Source organism: Rhineura floridana, chromosome 2, assembly GCF_030035675.1.
Source record: "Rhineura floridana isolate rRhiFlo1 chromosome 2, rRhiFlo1.hap2, whole genome shotgun sequence".
Taxonomy (NCBI): domain Eukaryota; kingdom Metazoa; phylum Chordata; class Lepidosauria; order Squamata; family Rhineuridae; genus Rhineura; species Rhineura floridana.
This window is the reverse complement of record NC_084481.1, coordinates 79,266,480-79,284,670: the sequence shown is the minus strand read 5'-3', so window position 1 is coordinate 79,284,670 and position 18,191 is coordinate 79,266,480. Positions and strand designations below refer to the sequence as shown.

The following is an 18,191-nucleotide window of genomic DNA, read 5'->3' as shown; positions in this document are numbered from 1 at the left end:
CTTTCCCTAGCTAAGCTACCTAAACAGTCTCTGCAGCATGTGAGGGGAGTTGACTCAGCACCAGAGTCTGGGTGGGCACCTGCTTAAGTAGGGAAGGTCTTTGCCCGTAACTGACGGCTCCTCTGCAGTTCCACCCTCTGCGAGTCCCGCTTCTCGCACCCTCTCGCACGGGGTGAGGGGGGCAAGCCTCTGTCGTCCCATCCGATGGTGGGGTTTTACTAGGTGATGGCGCGACCTCAGGGAGCGGGAAACTGGTTGGCGGAGAAGCGTTTGAAGTGCCAGGCAGGGATTCTGGTGTGGGCAGGGTTGGCGTGCGTGGAGGGTTGCTTCCCAACAGCTCAGATGGGGAACTTGCAGACGGGGCTGGATCTGCCTTGGCAGGTGGGATGGACAAGGAAGTATGTGGACTGACAGAGCCCCCCTCTTATAATGTCCCCAGGGACCTCATCCTCATCTGATTCCTCTCCCTGACTAACTCCCCTTGTGCCTGGGGCGCAACATCATCCCCCCCTCCATGCACCATCTCCCTCCACCCCCTGTGTTTGGGCTTGTCCAGGTAGGCGTCATGGAACTCTCTCACCAAGTCCGGCACATGGATGTCTTCAGCTGATTCCCATAAACTGATCGTACCCCTTCCAGTGGATCAAGTCCTGAAGCCGCCCTTGGCACCTCCGAGAGTCCAAAATCTGTGCTACCTCATATTCCTCTTGTCCATTCACCGCTATGGGGGGCAGAGGCACCTCTGGCTCCCAGTGGGGATCGGGGGTTGCTCCAGGGTAAGCAGGGATCGATGGAACACTGGGTGTATTTTGAAGGAGGGAGGCAGCCTCAGGCAAAAGCCACTGGATTGATCTGCACCTCAACTTTGTAGGGCTCCACCTGTTGGTCCTCCAGCTTATGGCAGCATGTCCTAGTAAGTAGATAACGTGTGGACAGCCGCACCCCGTCTCCCACATGGATCATGGGGCCTCCTGTTAATGTAGATCTGCAACTCTCTTATAGTCCATTTTCACCTTCTCTAACTGTTCGTTCAGCAACTGCAGCATCGCCTGAAGCTCTTGCATGAAATCCTTGGCCGCTGGAATGGCGGGGTTGGCATGTGGGGTGGGAAAAGCTTGGGGTTGGCAAAGAATGGGGTTTGTTGCATGGTGGCGTGCACTGCATTGTTGTAAGTGAATTCTGCTAAGGGCAGAAAGGACGTCCAGTTGTCTTGTTGGTAACTGACATAACAGCGGAGATACTGCTCCCACGTGACATTCACCTTCTCAGTCTGACTGTTTGCAGGTGATGGGACGACAACAATCTCAGTTCACTCTGCAGGAGTTGCCACAAGGTGCGCCAAAACTGAGCTGTAAATTGCAGTCCCCGGTCTGAGACTAAACTGTCTGGGAGGCCATGCAACCAGTAAACATGTTGCACATACAATTGAGCCATCTCTCGTGCGTTTGGGAATCCCGACCATGGAATGAAATAAGCCATTTTAGTAAAAGCATACAACAACACTGTTGTCTTCCCCTGCGAGGGGAGAAGGTCCGTGATGAAGTCCATAGTTACCATCTGCCAAGGGCCCTGGGGTGTAGGGAGTGGTTCCAAGAGCCTGCTGGCTGTCCTGTGACGTGTTTGGCTCTTGTGTATACTGGGCAGGACTGGACGTAGTGCTCCACCTCCCGCTTCATCCGAGGCCACCAAAACTCCCTGGTGACTGCAAAGGTTTAAAAGTTCCAAAGTGCCCAGCAGTGGGGGAGTCCCAACACAGGCCCTCGTGTCCCCAGGGGGCACGTACATAGTGTCATAGTGATACAGCACCCCCCTTCAGCATATATCCCTCTGTACTCCCAGCAGGCTGCCCCTCTAATTTGGTGCGCTTCTCCTTGACAAACGGATCTTGTTCTTGTGCCGAACGCAATTCTTCCACCCAGGAGTCATGGCACACCTCTGCCACCATCTTCTCGAGGGGTAGAATCAGTTGCTGTGGTCTCGGAGTCGGATTCTCCAGGTCTTCCAGTTTGCGGGACAGAGCGTCTGCCCGCTTATTCTGCGCCTGAGGAATGTAATGGATTTTGAAGAGGAAGCAAGCAAAGGACTGCGCCCAGTGCACCTACCTCTGGTTCAGCTTACGAGCAGTGTGGAGGCTCTCCAGGTTCTGATGATTGGTGTGCACCTCAATCTCGTGCTGTGCTCCTTCCAAAAGATATCGTCAAATGCATCCTGAATGGCCAGCAACTCTTTCCCACAAGGTGTAGTTTTGCTCTGAACTTGTCAACTTCCGCAAAAAGTAAGCACATGGTCTCAGACCTCCCCCTCTCTGTGCTTCTCCTTCTCCAACAGGCGTGGTCTAGCCCCTCCAATCTGCATGGGCTCCACCCCCGACAAAGTCAAGGTTCCCATTCTAGGCGGGAAACGGATGCGGGGGAGAGGTGTGGGAGCCTGAGAACATGGGAGTTCCGCCTTGCGCTCCAAGTGGCGACCTTCAATCCGACTGTCTATCTGCAAACATCACTGGATCAGTTCCGCCAGGCTGCTGGGCAGAGGGGTGCGCACCAATTCATCCAGCACCTCTGGGCTAAGCCCATTCCAGTAGAAATACATCAAAGCTGGGTCATTGTATTTCACCTCCTGGGCTAAGACGCAAAACGAGTTAGTATAGGTCCCCACGGAGCCCTTCCCCTGTTTCAAAGTTCCTAGCTGGCGGGTCACCATCTCTTTACACTGAGCTGAGGGTCATGAAACATCTCAGTCATGGTTGCGACGAAGGCACTGTATTGACCCAAGACAGGGTCATTTCTCATGAGGTACGGGGTAGCCCACTTGGCTGCATCTCCTTCTAGGAGGCCGATGATAAACGCCACCTTCACATAATCATTTGGAAACTTGGCTTGATGCACGCTTATGTATCGTTCACACTGGGCAAGGAACGTGGTGAACTGGTCACTCTGGCCACCGTAGCAAGGAGGTAGTCCCACTGGCGCCTTGACTTGGATGGGCAGCCGTGCCTCCTTGAGCAATCACGGCTCAAAGGTTTTGATTCTCAAGTTGGAGATTCTGGGTTACTGCCTGGAGATTCTGGACTTCAGTGTACAAGGCTTCAATGGTTCCTTGAAATCCCCCTGCAGTGGTGGCACTAGACTCCATGGTGTCGGTTATGGGAGCGTTGGTGAAGGGAGGTGATGGCTGAGTCAATCTGTCCTGCCCAGAGCCCGAGACAAGAGGTGGAGGCGAGGCTTGGTTTCATCCTTGTTTTATTAGGGTGATGGTTACATCCAAAGCAGTGCGCTTCATAAACCTGGCTACTCTAGCTCACTACTTTCCCTAGCTAAGCTACCTAAACAGTCTCTGCAGCATGTGAGGGGAGTTGACTCAGCACCGGAGTCTGGGTGGGCACCTGCTTAAGTAGGGAAGGTCTTCGCCTGTAACCGATGGCTCCTCTGCAGTTCCACCCTCTGCGAGTCCCGCTTCTCGCACCTTCTCGTGTGGGGTGAGGGGGGCGAGCCTCTGTCGCCCCATCCGATGGTGGGGTTTCACTAGGTGACAGCATGACCTCAGGGAGTGGGAAACTGGTTGGCGGGGAAGCGTTTGAAGTGCCAGGCAGGGATTCTGCCGCGGGTGGGGTTGGCAAACGTGAAGGATCGCTTCCCAACAGCAGACGGGGAACGCACAGACGGGGCTGGATCTGCCTCAGCAGGAGGGATGGGCGATGAAGTCTTCGGACTGACAGAGCCCTCCCTCCTATAGCGTCCCCAGGGACCTTGTCCTCATCTGACTCCTCTCCCTGACTGAACTCTCCTTGCACCTGGGGTGCAACACAGACAAGAGGAAGAACTCCTGTCTCCTTCAAGGAAGCAGGTGCAATACCCTTTCTAAGGGAAGTTTTAATTACCTCCCTGATCACAAGAGAAAAGAAACAAGGATACATGTAGTAGGCTTCAGCCTTTAAAGAACCTGGTTCACATCCTCAGGAAGCAATGGGTAAAAGTCATTGAAACAACTGGATCCTTCTAATAAAATGAAATCAAGGTCCAAGTCATATAATCATAGAATAGTAGAGTTGGAACGGGCCTGCAAGGCCATTGAGTCTAACCCCCTGCTCAATGCAGAAATCCAAATCAAAGCATTCCCGACAGATAGCTGTCCAGCTGCCTCTTGAATGCCTCCAGTGTCAGAGAGCCCACTACCTCCCTAGGTAATTGGTTCCATTGTCGTATGGCTCTAACAGTTAGGAAGTTTTTCCTGATGTCCAGTTGAAATCTGGCTTCCTGCAACTTGAGCCCATTATTCCGTGTCCTGCACTCTGGGATGATTGAGAACAGATCCTGGCCCTCCTCTGTGTGGCAACCTTTCAAGTACTTGAAGAGTGCTATCATATCTCCCCTCAGTCTTCTCTTCCCCAGGGTAAACATGCCCAGTTCTTTCAGCCTCTCCTCATAGGGCTTTGTTTCCAGTCCCCTGATCATCCTTGTTGCCCTCCTCTGAACCTGTTCCAGTTTGTCTGCATCCTTCTTGAAGTGCAGAGAGTCAGAATGGATGTGAGCTATTTTTTCCATGAGCAACAGCAAACATGTCACAGGGTACAACCAAGCATTCTACAGAACAATAACATTACTGTTTCCCTGTTATATTTTCATACATCTTTAAGATATGTGGTCACAAGCCTTTGTCTGAAAATGTACCAAGGGAAATACAAAGGGCTCAACTATTCCATTGGGACTCATTTTCTGTGTCAATTGAAATAGATTGATAGTGACTTACCACTGGAAGGTAATCTAATGTAAAGTACTTAGTAGGATAACAGGTTAAAATATTGACGTCTGTACCTCTCCAGTGACTCAGGTGAAATCACTCTGAAGATCTGTAATGTGATGCCTCAAGACAGTGGTATTTACACTTGCGTGGCAACAAATGAACTTGGAATGGCAACCACCTCAGCTACAATCAAAGTACAAGGTAATGGATATCTATCTGGATTATATTTTGTTTGCAATAGTGTAATACATACTTTGCAGGGCTTTTTGCATGTTTCCTCAGCTACAGTTTCCACTGATTTAAGTCATGGCACAATCAGCTTTTGAAATGTGTGGCACTTCAAAATGCGAGTGAGAGTCTGTGTGCATCAAAAACACTCCTGCCTGTGAAACAATTAAATACTTTTTCACAGACTGGGTTGGTTGTGTATGTGTGTGATATTCAAATGTGTGATTCTTCATTTGCATGAGAAATGTTACACTCTTTTAAAGTGAATGATATGCTTTTTCTAAATGTGTATATTGGTTCTCATTCCTGCATTGAGAAGGGTTGGGCTTGATGGCCTTATAGGCCCCTTCCTCTTCTCTTATTCTATGTATGCCATTATTTGAAAGAAGAACTCAGTTAACAAAGATAATAGCCAGTTACTTTGGTGTATAGCTTGGCCCGTTGTCAGCAGGGGGCCACACGCATACTGGTGAATGATCCTTGACTGGATTACCTGCAGAATTGTTTTGTTTTTTGTTTTGTTTTTAAAGGTAAAGTCTAGGAAGCTGAATGTGGAAGACAGGAGTTAGCCCTTACTGCCCCTTCCACCATTTCCCCTACTGAAATTTCCCACCTCCCCCAATCTGCCATTTGTCCTGTAAAGCATACAAGTACCGGATCTGATTGTAGCCTCTAATAGTTGTGTCCTAATAAACTTTCAACAATTCTACTTCACTTATGATTACTCCAGGAAACCTAGCTTTTTAATAACCCTCTCTTTCACATGCTTTACAATGAAGTGACAGCCTCAGTGCTTATAACTCATGCTCTCTCCTGATTTCTGTTTCCTCCCCTTCCACCACCCCAGGGGTCCCTGCAGCCCCAAATCGCCCCATAGCTCAGGAAAGAAGCTGCACCTCAGTGATTCTTCGGTGGCTGCCTCCATCCAGTACAGGGAACTGCACGATTTCAGGTTACACAGTGGAGTACAGAGAAGAAGGTATGAGCAGCCAGCATGAGTGGGCTTTTTCCGGGAAGCATTTGCACAGACTTTCAATTAATGTTGCCTACCCATAGTACATCTTCGGTTTGCAGTCTGTTGGAATAGGATGCTCAAGGTTTTCCGCGAGGCTGCTGGGCTGAGCTAATAAGCGGGCGCTGATGCCTACGCTGCCTCTTTCTGCTAGGGTTGCTTAGTGCTGAGAGATCATGAGCAAATGTGTAGCAGTGGCTGCACCATTATCTTTCCCTCCCATTTGCAAGCAGAACAAGTTGTGCCCCACGGCAGGCAGGAAAATATAGGTGAGCAGAGCTACCTCAAGGTTTGGGAAGCCCTTGGGAAAGAAGCTTTAGTGGCCCCTTTTCTCCTCCCTACCATTGCCTGCTTGCTATGTCTCTCCCTCTCTCTCTGCCTTCCAGAGGGAAAAGGCAGGCAGTGAGTAGGCCATGGCAACTGCTGCTCCTTCTTCTCGCTCCCTACGCTTCCTTGCACCCCCAGTGTGGGCCAGAGGGAGCGAGCGGGCCAGTGGGTGGCAATGGCAAGAGAAGCAACAGCAGAGCTAGGTTATTCTGGTGGTCAGCAGCGGGACCCTGCCTTCCCAGGGGCCTCAGCAGGGGCCTAATAATGCCTTCAGTTCTTCTGACTCTCATAGTCCAGATGTGCAGGGTGCTTTGGCTGATGATGTTCACCCCACTGGTCCACACAGCTGACAAAGACCAGTACAGAATGCTTGACTAGCATGCTGTGGTACGTACAGAGCAGAGAGAGGGACCTTTAGGCCCAGGGGCCGAATTTGGCCCTTCAGGCCTTTCTTTGAAACTCTTCCCAAGCTACATTCCTCACTGGTCCTGCTTCATGCCTTCCTTGAGTGTTCTTGCCTGGATATAATGTGTCCTTGAACTCTGACATTCCCTCTTGCTTGGATGGAAGATAGAGAGGGATGTGTGAGTGTATGTATACACACACTAGCCTGTTGCACAAAGGAAAATTTTTCCCTTCATTGCTTTGCCCAATTTTGCCTCTGGCCCTTCCCACTACTGGCATGTGGCCGCTGGAAGGTTGTGCAAAAGAGAATGCAAGGCTTGAGCAGAAAAAGGTGCCCCATCCCAATACAGAGTGTTATGTACATAGGAGCCAAGGGAAGGTTTTCTTTTCCAGGACACATTTTCAGGCTTTTACTTATGTACTACCTGCCTAGCCCAGAGCATAGGGAACTGTTGTCTAACACTGGCTTCTTTAATTAGGACCTAAGCACATTGTGTTTGTGTTTCTTTCCCCTACATTCCCCGTGTGGTGCTGTGCAACAGCAGCCACCCTGAGTCCCTGAGACATGAACCTTTCATGTCTAGCATTTGGAGCTGATGCTTGATTGCTGACTGATAAGGTCGGAAGGGTCTGACCATTTCAATTCTCTCAGCAACTCGTTTTTCCAATCTTAAACTCAGTTATGCACTTTTCTGCAGCAATTTGCATTAAAAAAAATCCTAATGAAAATTCTTTGGCATTTTACTGCAAATTTCTCCTAATGGACACATCTTTGTATGCTGTTTTGACTAATGTACACATTTGTGCAAGCACTTTTTCCTAATATATTGCAGTTTTGTATGTTATTTTCACTAATATAAGCATATTTATGTACACTTTTCTCGAGTATATGCATTTTTGTAAACATTGCTTGCTTGGCAAACTGCATTGCAAAATTTGGATAAATGCAATTTTCAAAGGATGGCTATATTTCCATTTTCATATTGTTTCCAAAAGTGCAAATTTGATAGATTCAGGTTTGAATGCTAAGTGAATCTAATTTCTCCCTCCCCCCACTGATTGAATAGGCCACTCTTTTGGACTTTCCAGATTTATAGGGCCACAAACTGAGAATTTAATAATGTACATGGAAACAATGCCTCCATGAGGAAGTTGGCTTTTAATTTGGTTCATGTTGTGGGCTGAAGTGCTGGGCTGTGGGCTTACAGAAGGCCAGTTTCCTGCTTTGGGCTACAATCCCTTTTCTAGTAATGATTTTTTTTTAATCCCTGAACAGCCTCACTAAGTGCCAGCCATGATTAGGGTTGGGTTGTCTAACCTCATGGACAGAGCATCTGCTCCTTTTACTCATAAACCCAATCACTAATATTTAGCCCATTTTGATTACTAATATTGTGGCTGTGGCAAGTGCAATTATAATAGCCTTGGGTAACTTCCAAAAGCTGTGGCCTTTTCTGCCATGTAGCATGTATACAGTATACCTCCTAATCACCTTTATATTATGGACCTAGTGCATGGGTTCTTAGCCTGTTCCATTTCTCATTCCATCTTAGAACCACAACCCCTTCCACCTTGCCAGCTAGTACACCATCTTTTCTTCCATCCCTGCATCCATTTTCACTCCTCACATTCAAGGCGCTCATGTTTTTATTAGACTGGTGTGTTAATCCTCATAGCTGAAGAGAACTATCTTCAACACTTGTTTCATTAATCTGGCTGCCATGTTTGCCAAATGACACGTCCTCTTTCAACAATCCCTCTCAGACATCTTCCTCTGAAATTCTTTAATTTTTGTCTCTTGGTTGTTTGCATTTATTTATTTTTAAATGTCCAAACTACATGTGAACTAGGGATGTGCTCAAACTTCGCAAAATTCAAATTTGACAATGGATTTCCTGTTTATAAGCTTTTTTGTCCTTGCGGAGTGGGGTTTTTTAGCGGTTTTCCATGGCTGAAGCAGTTTTTTTTTTTAATTGCCTAAAAATACCGATATCAACATCAATATTTTCCTCAAAATATTGATATTGCCCTCAAAATGTCAGTATTAGCACTGATATGTCATTTAAAATATTGATATTTTTAATCCTTGAAAAAATTATTTAAAAAAACTATATTAATATCCATATTTTTCTGGGGGAGGACAAATTGGTATTTATAGCAAGTAGCAAACATTGATTGCTGACGAAGCAGGACCAGATGAATTTTCAATGGAGAGAAAATCGAACCGGTACCGAAATGCAGATCCCATCCCTAATGTGAACCCAAATCAAGGAAAGTTACTAATACAGCTGTAAAAACAGACTCAAAATGCAGCTCACCTTCAGAAATATACATTAAAGTAAAATGTCTTCCCAGTACACTTCAGAAATATTAGTAGATATGGTAGTAATGTGAAGGTTTTTACAGTAGAATGGACTGTACCACTTCAGTCTGCATCTGAAGAATAATATTTTTGAATAGCCCTCCAAGTAATTTTTTAATTATTATTAAACTCTTTATAAATAGAAAATAAAGTTTTAATTGTTTTCCTGAGGCACAAGTTTTCTGCTAGGGATTTCTAATATGGTATTCAAAAATGGCATCTGCTACCTCCAGTCTCATATGGTGCAGTCCATCCTAACACTTCAGTCAGGCTACACAAGAAGACATCTTCATGCAGCACGTGGTTAAACTATGTAATTCGCTCCCACAGGAGACAGTGATGGCCACCAACCTGGATGGCTTTAAGAGAGAATTAGACACATACATGGAGAATAAAGCTATCAGTGGCTACTAGCCATGATGGCTATACTCTGCCTCCAAAGTTGGAGGCAGGATGCTTCTGAATTCCAGTTACTGGAAACCCCAGGACAGGAGAGTGCTCTTGTGGTCAAGTCCTGCTTGTGGGCTTCCCATAGACATCTGGTTGGCCACTGTAAGTACAAGATATTGGACTAGGTGGGCCATTGGCCTAATCCGACGTTCTCTTCTTATGTTATGTTCTAAGTCGACAAAGGAACCACATGTAACTTGAGAGAATTTGGAAATAATTTTCTTTTTTTTTAATAGTTAGGGTCAGAGTGAAGGCCGGTCCCAGCAAGTGTGCAAGTGTCACTAAGGCATGGCAGCTATAGTCACAATTTTGATGATATTAATCTCTCTTTCCATAAAACATAGGCTCACAGGTCTGGCAGCAGTCTGTTGCCTCAACTTTGGACACCTACCTTGTTATTGAAGATCTCACACCTGGCTGTCAATATCAGTTCCGAGTCAGTGCCAGCAATCCCTGGGGAATCAGTTTACCCAGTGAGGCCTCTGAGTTTGTGAAACTTCCGGAATATGGTGAGAACTTGATCGAAAAGGGAGGGGAATGATCTACTAGCATACTATATTAGAACTGGTGGGTCTAGGTTCTACTTCAAGAGGCAAAATTTGTGTGGAATCAAAATTCTTGCTGTTGACATTTTAAAACTGCTGTTTAAAAGCATTTAAAACTGTGGGTTTTTTGGGGGGGGGATGCCAAGGGCCTAATATTTAGGATGGAATGCACACTAACTGGCATGCTACATGCTTTGCATGTAAAGGTGCCAGGTGTAATCTCTGGCATTTCCAGTTTAAAAGTTCTCAATGGTAGATCTCATCCCAATAATCTGAGGAGATGTTGCCTGTCAGGGCAAACAGATCTAGGCTAGATCAGGGACAGGCACATCTAGAACAGGATCAACTGGGAAATCCCTGGGTGATTTGAAGTAGATCAGCAAGGATTTCTGATTCCCAATAGTTTAACAATCACAACAACAAAATGATCCTGCACCCTGCTAAAATGAACAAAGTTTGCAGGGGAATAGGAGTAGATTTTTGTCTGGAAGGACCATGAGCTCAGTTCAGTTCTGGTACTCAGAACAAGATCAGAGTTCTTTAATTGTAACTTTATATATTTTTGCACTTTGCTCTGGTTTGTGGATCTCAGAGTTCTAGTTAAAAACACACATACACGCAAAGGAGATTCTACAGGTATGAAATCTGCCCACCCCTGAACTAAGTGGATCAACAATCTGACACAGCAACATATACCTCCTCCTAACTTTTCCAGTTGCTGCTTCCATAAATACGAGGTCTGTTGAATCCTGTCAGCATGATATAAAAATGCAAAGTATTATTTACTATTGCATGAAAATTAGCAATTTTCATACGCATGCTGTTCAGATAGTTATTGTAAAATGTACTACATTTAATTTTATTTAACAAAGAAGCAATTCCATACACTTCTTAAAACAAGTATATCCACATCATACAGGAACAACATAATTTTAAAATTTTCTCCACTGATTTTGGGAAGAGTTCACCCAGCCATACACCATAGGGAAACATGATGGAGAGTTAAAACATTACACTTCTCTTCATGAAGATATTAATGCTCTTTCAAGTGATGATAGGCAGCTTGACCCTATTCCGCTGCTTAGTTGTGACTGCGCACAGAATGGCTTGTGGTACTGTAATTCTAGTGGCATCTTATGCTTGGGAAATGAAGTCAACATCTGCAGCAATGCTGCATGTGTTAATAACTCCCTTTTAAAGGCAATAAACCCACATATAAAAGTGTTATTATGTATGCAGAGTTGTTAGCAGGGTTTTTGATGGACATGATGCCTTATTTATTTATGTAGTACATTAACATCCACTCTTCTTTCATCATAGAACTCAAGACAGCATACATACATAGGTCTCCTCCATCTGCCAAGTACTGACTCAGACCTGTTTAGTTTCAGCAACATTGTTACTCTGTGTACCTTCGAATTATTTCCCTTGCATATAATATGAGATCTTCTGTCCTCCTTCAGTAACACCTTTGCAGCACTCAATTCAAAGGAAAGCAACAGCTTTTAATGGGATTGTTGTGCTATATTTGGAACAGCAGCTGCTCAATATATCACATACACACCATACTTTAAAGAATCCTGGGAGATGTAGTTTGTTAAGGGTCCTGGAAATTATAGTTTTGTGAGGGGTAAACTACAGTTCCCAGGATTCTCTGGGGGAAGCCACGTGCTTCAAATGTATGGTATGGATGTGACTATATTACTATGCTGACCCTGATGTCCTGGTTCAACATCCTGTGCTTCAGTAGCTTTGTGAGGCTTTTTGCCCAGCCCTAGATATTTACAGATGCAGTAACTTAATGGTTATCAGAAGAAAAGTCACTCTGCCAAAGCTGAGGCAGTCAAAGAATGTTACCGATGAAGGAGATAACTCAGATGGTAGAGATGGCACATTCTCCTTTTAGGAGTCCTATCTTTAGCACTTGTGCTTGTCAAGGCTCTCTCTTTTTTCTTCATTTTCCTTCTTGAAGGTCCTCCCCTTTGTATTACTAATGTGTAACAATGACTATATTTTTTACTTGTATTGCAACTCTATTCCCCATCCCTTCTGGGTTCACAGACTCTGCAGCAGATGGAGCCACCGTGACCTGGAAAGAAAACTTTGATTTTGCCTATACGGAGCTGATTGAGATTGGAAGGTAATACTAAAATCAATTATTTCACTGAAATGCAAGTCAAATAAAACGAGCATTCTCTCTTAGAAACGCTTTCGGGATTTGTTTTAAAAAATGTGTTTCTATTATGCTATCTATTAAGGCAGGGGTGGCTAATCTGTGGCCTTCCATATTGCTGCACTCCAACTCCATCAGTTCCTGCCAGCATGGATGGTTGAGGATGATGGGAGTCACCTACCAATACCTGCAAGGTCTTAGCAACCCCTGCATTAAGGACATGACCAGGGGGCTGATGCTATATAGATACAATACTTTAACTTATAAGTCTCCTTGGTTGCAATGTTATCTGTGGAAACTACTGAAAAGAACTGCTGTGTATCACTTGCTTGTACATGCAGGTAGCATATGCAAATGAGTCAAGCTACAGGTTGATGGGTATAAGTTCATTCTTGCTTGTGATAGCTATTACCAATTTGCTCATCTGCCAGCGGTTGTCTCATTGATTGGGCTGGTAACCATACCAAATCCACACTCTTTCAGTTAGGAAGGGGAATCTGTGGACAACTCCCACCATCCCTAACCATTGACCATACTTGCTGGAACTGATGGGAGTTGGAGTCCAGCAACGTCTGGAAGGCCACAGATCTCCTATCCTTGTTCTCCAGCTTTAAATAACTGGCCCATCTTAGTTATGTAAATAACTCAGTGGGAAATCAAGCTTGGGCCAGCCTTTAACTGGAATGTAATCTGAAGTAGGCAATAAATATTTAATACAGTATACCTGAATCGGAAAATGACTTAGGTAGTTCAGAATTAATGTTTTTTGTTTTGCCTCTACTATAACATAAACATGGTGGTATTAATACATGCATATGCATCACCTCTGCATTTGTCAGGACACTTGCTGATGAAATATACTTGAGGCACAAATCTGTTGAAACTAATGAAACTACTATGCTTGTAAACGTCCTACAGCTACCAGAGGAATTTCTCTCCGAAAATCATATAATTCCTACATGACTGACATGTATTTTGAGATATAGAATGTCAGTTTAAACAAACCCACACAAAATCCAGGAAATTAGTGTTCAGTTCAGGCATTTCCACGTTCAATATCCCCACTATATGTAGACTGCACATCCTTGGTGCCTTTTCTGAAACTCCCCAGTATGTTTGAAGAGAATATTCTGCTCTCAAGTGATAGTTTTTAATTAATTTGTTTCCCCACTCTCTCTCTGCCCCTCCCTTTTGGGAGGTGTCTGCCTTATTTAAAATGACCAACCAGAAAACAGCTTATGGGATACAGTTAGACTGTACAGTTGAAGAGGGTGTTGCATTGTTTTACTGTTTTATCTATATTATCTTAAAGTGAGTTTTGAATTACTCCACTTGTATATTTAAATGGTTTTATTATTGCACATAGTTTAATTGTATTTTAATGTAGATTTTTTGGTTTGCTTGTAATTATATGTACTTTTATATTTGGACGCCGCCTTGAGTTCCAGTCCTTGGAAAAAGAGCGGGATAAAAATAAAGATAATAATAATAATAGTGGTAGTAGTAGTAGTAGCAGATTAATTGTACATATGGAAATGATGTCTTTTGTTACCTCTGCTAATTTAAAAGGGATCCAAATTGCCAGGACAAAAGTCACTGATCATTTGTATAGCAAAGCTGTGAACAACACTCCTCACATTCAATCAACAGATTTGATTTCTTGTACGTTAATAAACCGATCTTAGAAAATAACTGTTATTGAACTGAAAAGGACGCATGATTCATTGATAAATAATGTTCATTATCATTCCCACCACCATCAGGGGCCGATTTGCTGTTGTAAAGAAATGCATCCACAAAGCCACCAGGAAGGATGTTGCAGTGAAGTTCATCAATAAAAAAATGAAGAAGAAGGAGCAGGTGGCACATGAGGCAGCCATGTTGCAACATTTGCAGCATCCTCAGTATATCACTATTCATGACACCTATGAGTCACCTTCTTCCTATATCTTGGTTTTAGAACTGTAAGTCCTTTGATGGAAGCTAAGCTTCTTATTTGTTACGCTGAAGGAATCCTATATCTTTTCAATCACGCATTTCATGATTTTAATGAAAACTATTGTCAGATGACTCTGTGAATGTCAGACTCACACAGTGGGGCTCAGGAGTACAATATGTGTGTGCATTGGGAGGACATCAGTCCATGTGAAGCAGCATATACCTAAATAAAAATAGTCCTATATTAAACCGTATAACATGAGAGAGCCCTTATTATACTGCCGTATATAAGCATTTTACTTGTTCCTTTTAAAAATGCCGCTTATACTCTGAGGTACCAGTTACATGTTTCAACTAATAGCCAATAGTTTGTGATTTCGCTAGATTTCACAGAGGATGATTGTTGGGTTTTAGGATGGACGATGGCCGTCTCTTGGACTACCTAATGAATCATGATGAACTGATGGAGGAGAAAGTAGCTTTTTACATTAGAGACACAATGGAAGCCTTACAGTACCTTCACAATTGTCGTGTCGCTCATTTGGATATAAAGGTAGGAAGGACAATTAACTTGTATATCTCTGTCTCTATCTATCCTGGCCAATTCTAAGCTTTCATTCTATTCTAAACTCAGGTCAAGAGACTGTCTGTCTATAATTCAAAGACTTAAAATGTCTGATTTATGGGGTTTTAAAACGTATGGTCTGTAACTGATCAATCTTACAAATTAAACTACTTAATTATGGCCCTATGTGTGACTCATAAAGGCTGTTGGTACAAATGTCAAAAACTTCCTAAGCACTTCTGCAAATTCACTTACATGAGGTCATTTCCCCCCTATTTTAATATCTTGTTCATTAACAAATTAGTATAATTTACAAACTTCTTCAATGTATTCCCATAAAGATCCCACGTATTGATTCCCCCTCTTCACAAAACTCATTGCTGAAATATGTATAATTGGGTGGGGGAGCCTAAAGATGATGAGATCTCATTTTTATTTGTTCACATTATTTTGTTTATACCATGATGGGGATATAAACATAAACCTAAATTATACATCGAGGTTGTTTGCATATGAAGCTTAAATCCATTCTTAATTAAAAAGGCAACGCCTAAATTGACTCAGAATGACTGACTGAAAGACAGCACTATTCACAGGTGGACTAAGTAGCATGATAGCTCATTGGTGTTTCTTTAAGTGAAATGGTCTGAGTGACCAGTTCTACTCACATGTCTACACCGCAGCTGAAAATGTACACAATGTTGTTTCATAGCAGTTTCATTACCTTTCTGCATAACCATGTTTTTCTTAAACTGATTGAATCAGAAGTGAACTTGATGTCTTTATAGCTGTAACATAAATATATTCTACAAGGTTGTACATGATGCTTACCATTCACCCACCTCTACCTGGTGGGCATTTGTTGCCTGTCAGTTTTACAGATTGGCCTCCTGTAGTACTTTTGTTTTAGATCTCACAGTTCTCCTATGTAGACAAGTTCTTAATTGTCTCTATTCTTCAAACTCACCTCAGCTGACATCCTTTTTATTTATTTATTATTTGATTTATACCCCACCCTTCCTCCCAGCAGGAGCCCAGGGCGGCAAACAAAAGCACTTAAAACACTTTAAAACATCATAAAAACAGACATTAAAATACATTAAAACAAAACAACTTTGAAAACATTTTTTTAAAAGCTTTGAAGATTTTTTTTAAAAAAGGCTTAAAACATACTGTTTTTTAAAAAAAGGTTTAAAAGCATAGTAAAAAGTAATTCCAGCACATAAGTAGACTTTTGACCCTTTTGCTCAAATTTGCCATTTTGCATGATGTTTTGTGGTTGGGACTGGGTAGGTTTTATTTTTCAATTGCTGCTGACAAAATCTGCTGTCAGTGTAATCTGGTAATTAGGGCTGTAAACCTCTATACACGGGAGTGAGGCCTATTGAACACACTGGAACTTATAGTACCTCTGAGTAAACATGCCTACAAATGCTCTGCAAGCCCCAAGCTAGCCACACAAATACCTATAGTGCTTCACATGGACAGAAAGTGTTTTGCTGAATAAGGGGTACCACTGCATATGTACATTTTCTTTTCTGTGGTGTATTAACAGGAAAAAACAACGTGCCAGGGTATGTTCTGAAAACACATGGGGCCAGAACCACCTTGCTGAAGTTAACCAGGTCTGGATCTGGTGGGTGCCTTAATGGGAGACCATTTGAGGCACCACATGTGCAATCTCTTAGGTTCCAAGATGGAAGGCAGCCTATAAATGTAATAAATAAATGTTGGCTTAAACTGATTTATAATACAAAAATAATGGACAATTGTACTTTTCTTATTTTTACTCTCCACAGCCAGAAAATTTGCTCATTGACTTGCGGATCCCAGTGCCTCGTGTTAAGTTAATAGACCTAGAAGATGCTGTTCAAATCACTGGCCATTACCATGTGCATCATCTCCTTGGAAACCCTGAATTTGCTGCTCCAGAAGTTATCCAAGGTGCTCCTGTTTCATTGGGCACAGATATCTGGAGCCTAGGAGTGCTCACCTATGTCATGTTGAGTGGTGTATCCCCATTTCTGGATGAAAGCAGGGAGGAGACTTGCATCAACGTGTGCCGAGTGGACTTCAGCTTTCCTAATGAGTACTTCTGCGATGTAAGCCATGCTGCCAGAGACTTCATCACTGTAATCCTTCAGGAAGACTTCAGGAGGAGACCAACAGCAGCCACTTGTTTGCAGCACCCATGGCTGCAGTTTCACAATGGCAGCTATTCCAAAATTCCACTGGATACCTCACGTCTAGCCAGCTTCATTGAACGCCGCAAACACCAGTTTGATGTGCGACCAGTTCCCAATGTTAAGAGTTTCATAATGGGCAGGATGAACCCAGGAATATAATGCAATACAAGTACTTTGATTTGAAACTGAAGCTCCATAGAGTATGAAAAAAAGAGAGAAGGCAAAATCACTCTTTAGGTCTATTTAAGGTATTCTATTTGATGTGATGTCAAAGAAAGTATACGTACTTTTCCAACAGTTGCATTATCTAACTAGTTACAGGCTATCATATGTTGCATATGCAAATCCTTGCATGGTTTATTCTTGCAATGATGACATCATGTCAAATACAAATGAATATTTAAAAAAAGACATCGGTTGGTTGAGAATGGTAACTAAAACACCATTGCCTTACTTTTGAAAGGCAGCCTTCTAAAAGACTCACAGTCTTGCTGATCTTATTAAACTTCAAATCATGGAATAAAACTGGACCCTCCGCTGTCAGCATTACCTGAAAACACCACTACCACCAGACTGAATTTCAGATTTTGTAGAAATTGTTGCTCCTCAAGTCTTGATGAAGATTGGTTGGACTAGGAGGACTCCATTTGTCTTCAGTAAGGATTAACATTGTGGCAGAATTGCTTTTTTTTGCCCTTGTCCTATCACAGCGTCAGCTTTGCCGGAAACGTGACTTAGGTAGGGGGTCAAGATCACAGTTACCTTTTGTCAATAAGTCCCTCTCCGGATTCTACAGTGCTCACGTGTTCAAAACTAACACAATGTAAAGTAGCAATCTGCTACTGTTGAGATGCTAAATTCACTGGAACAAAAACTGTTTTGAAGAAGCACAATGAGACTTTTTTAAACTAATTTTTTTATAGCTCTTGTACAGACTTTTTTTTTTTTTTTGCAAAAGGTGTGTGTTGGGAAAAGGCTATGTTAAAATTGTTATTGTTATCCGTAAACTAGATGTCAAAGACTTTTTCTATTGCAGGACATTTGTTACATTCTCATAGTCTCTGTAACATGAAAAGGATCTCATTCCTTTTTCAGTTTTAAAAGTTGACCAGTTGTGAAATCAATCCAAAGTTGGTCAAAGTGTGGTAAACATAGTGGGTCCATCCTCATTATTGCTTCAAAATTAGTCTTGGTGTGTAAGACTGGTAGTTTACTGCATATTTGTACATATGCACTTCTTTCCCTACCTCCACCACCCAA

At 43.1% G+C, this 18,191-nt stretch overlaps 1 protein-coding gene across 1 annotated transcript in view; it reads left to right on the top strand.

Moving 5' to 3' along the window:
• The window catches only part of KALRN (kalirin RhoGEF kinase), an 872,788-nt gene extending 854,780 nt beyond the window's left edge, over positions 1 to 18,008 (top strand). The window contains exons 54-60 of the mRNA XM_061609058.1: positions 4,820 to 4,941; positions 5,816 to 5,947; positions 9,869 to 10,033; positions 12,131 to 12,209; positions 14,006 to 14,206; positions 14,595 to 14,733; positions 16,545 to 18,008. Of these exons, the coding sequence (XP_061465042.1) occupies positions 4,820 to 4,941; positions 5,816 to 5,947; positions 9,869 to 10,033; positions 12,131 to 12,209; positions 14,006 to 14,206; positions 14,595 to 14,733; positions 16,545 to 17,090 (1,384 nt within the window). The 3' untranslated portion in view covers positions 17,091 to 18,008. The remainder of the gene's footprint in view (positions 1 to 4,819; positions 4,942 to 5,815; positions 5,948 to 9,868; positions 10,034 to 12,130; positions 12,210 to 14,005; positions 14,207 to 14,594; positions 14,734 to 16,544) is intronic.
• The last annotated feature ends 183 nt before the right edge of the window (positions 18,009 to 18,191 follow it).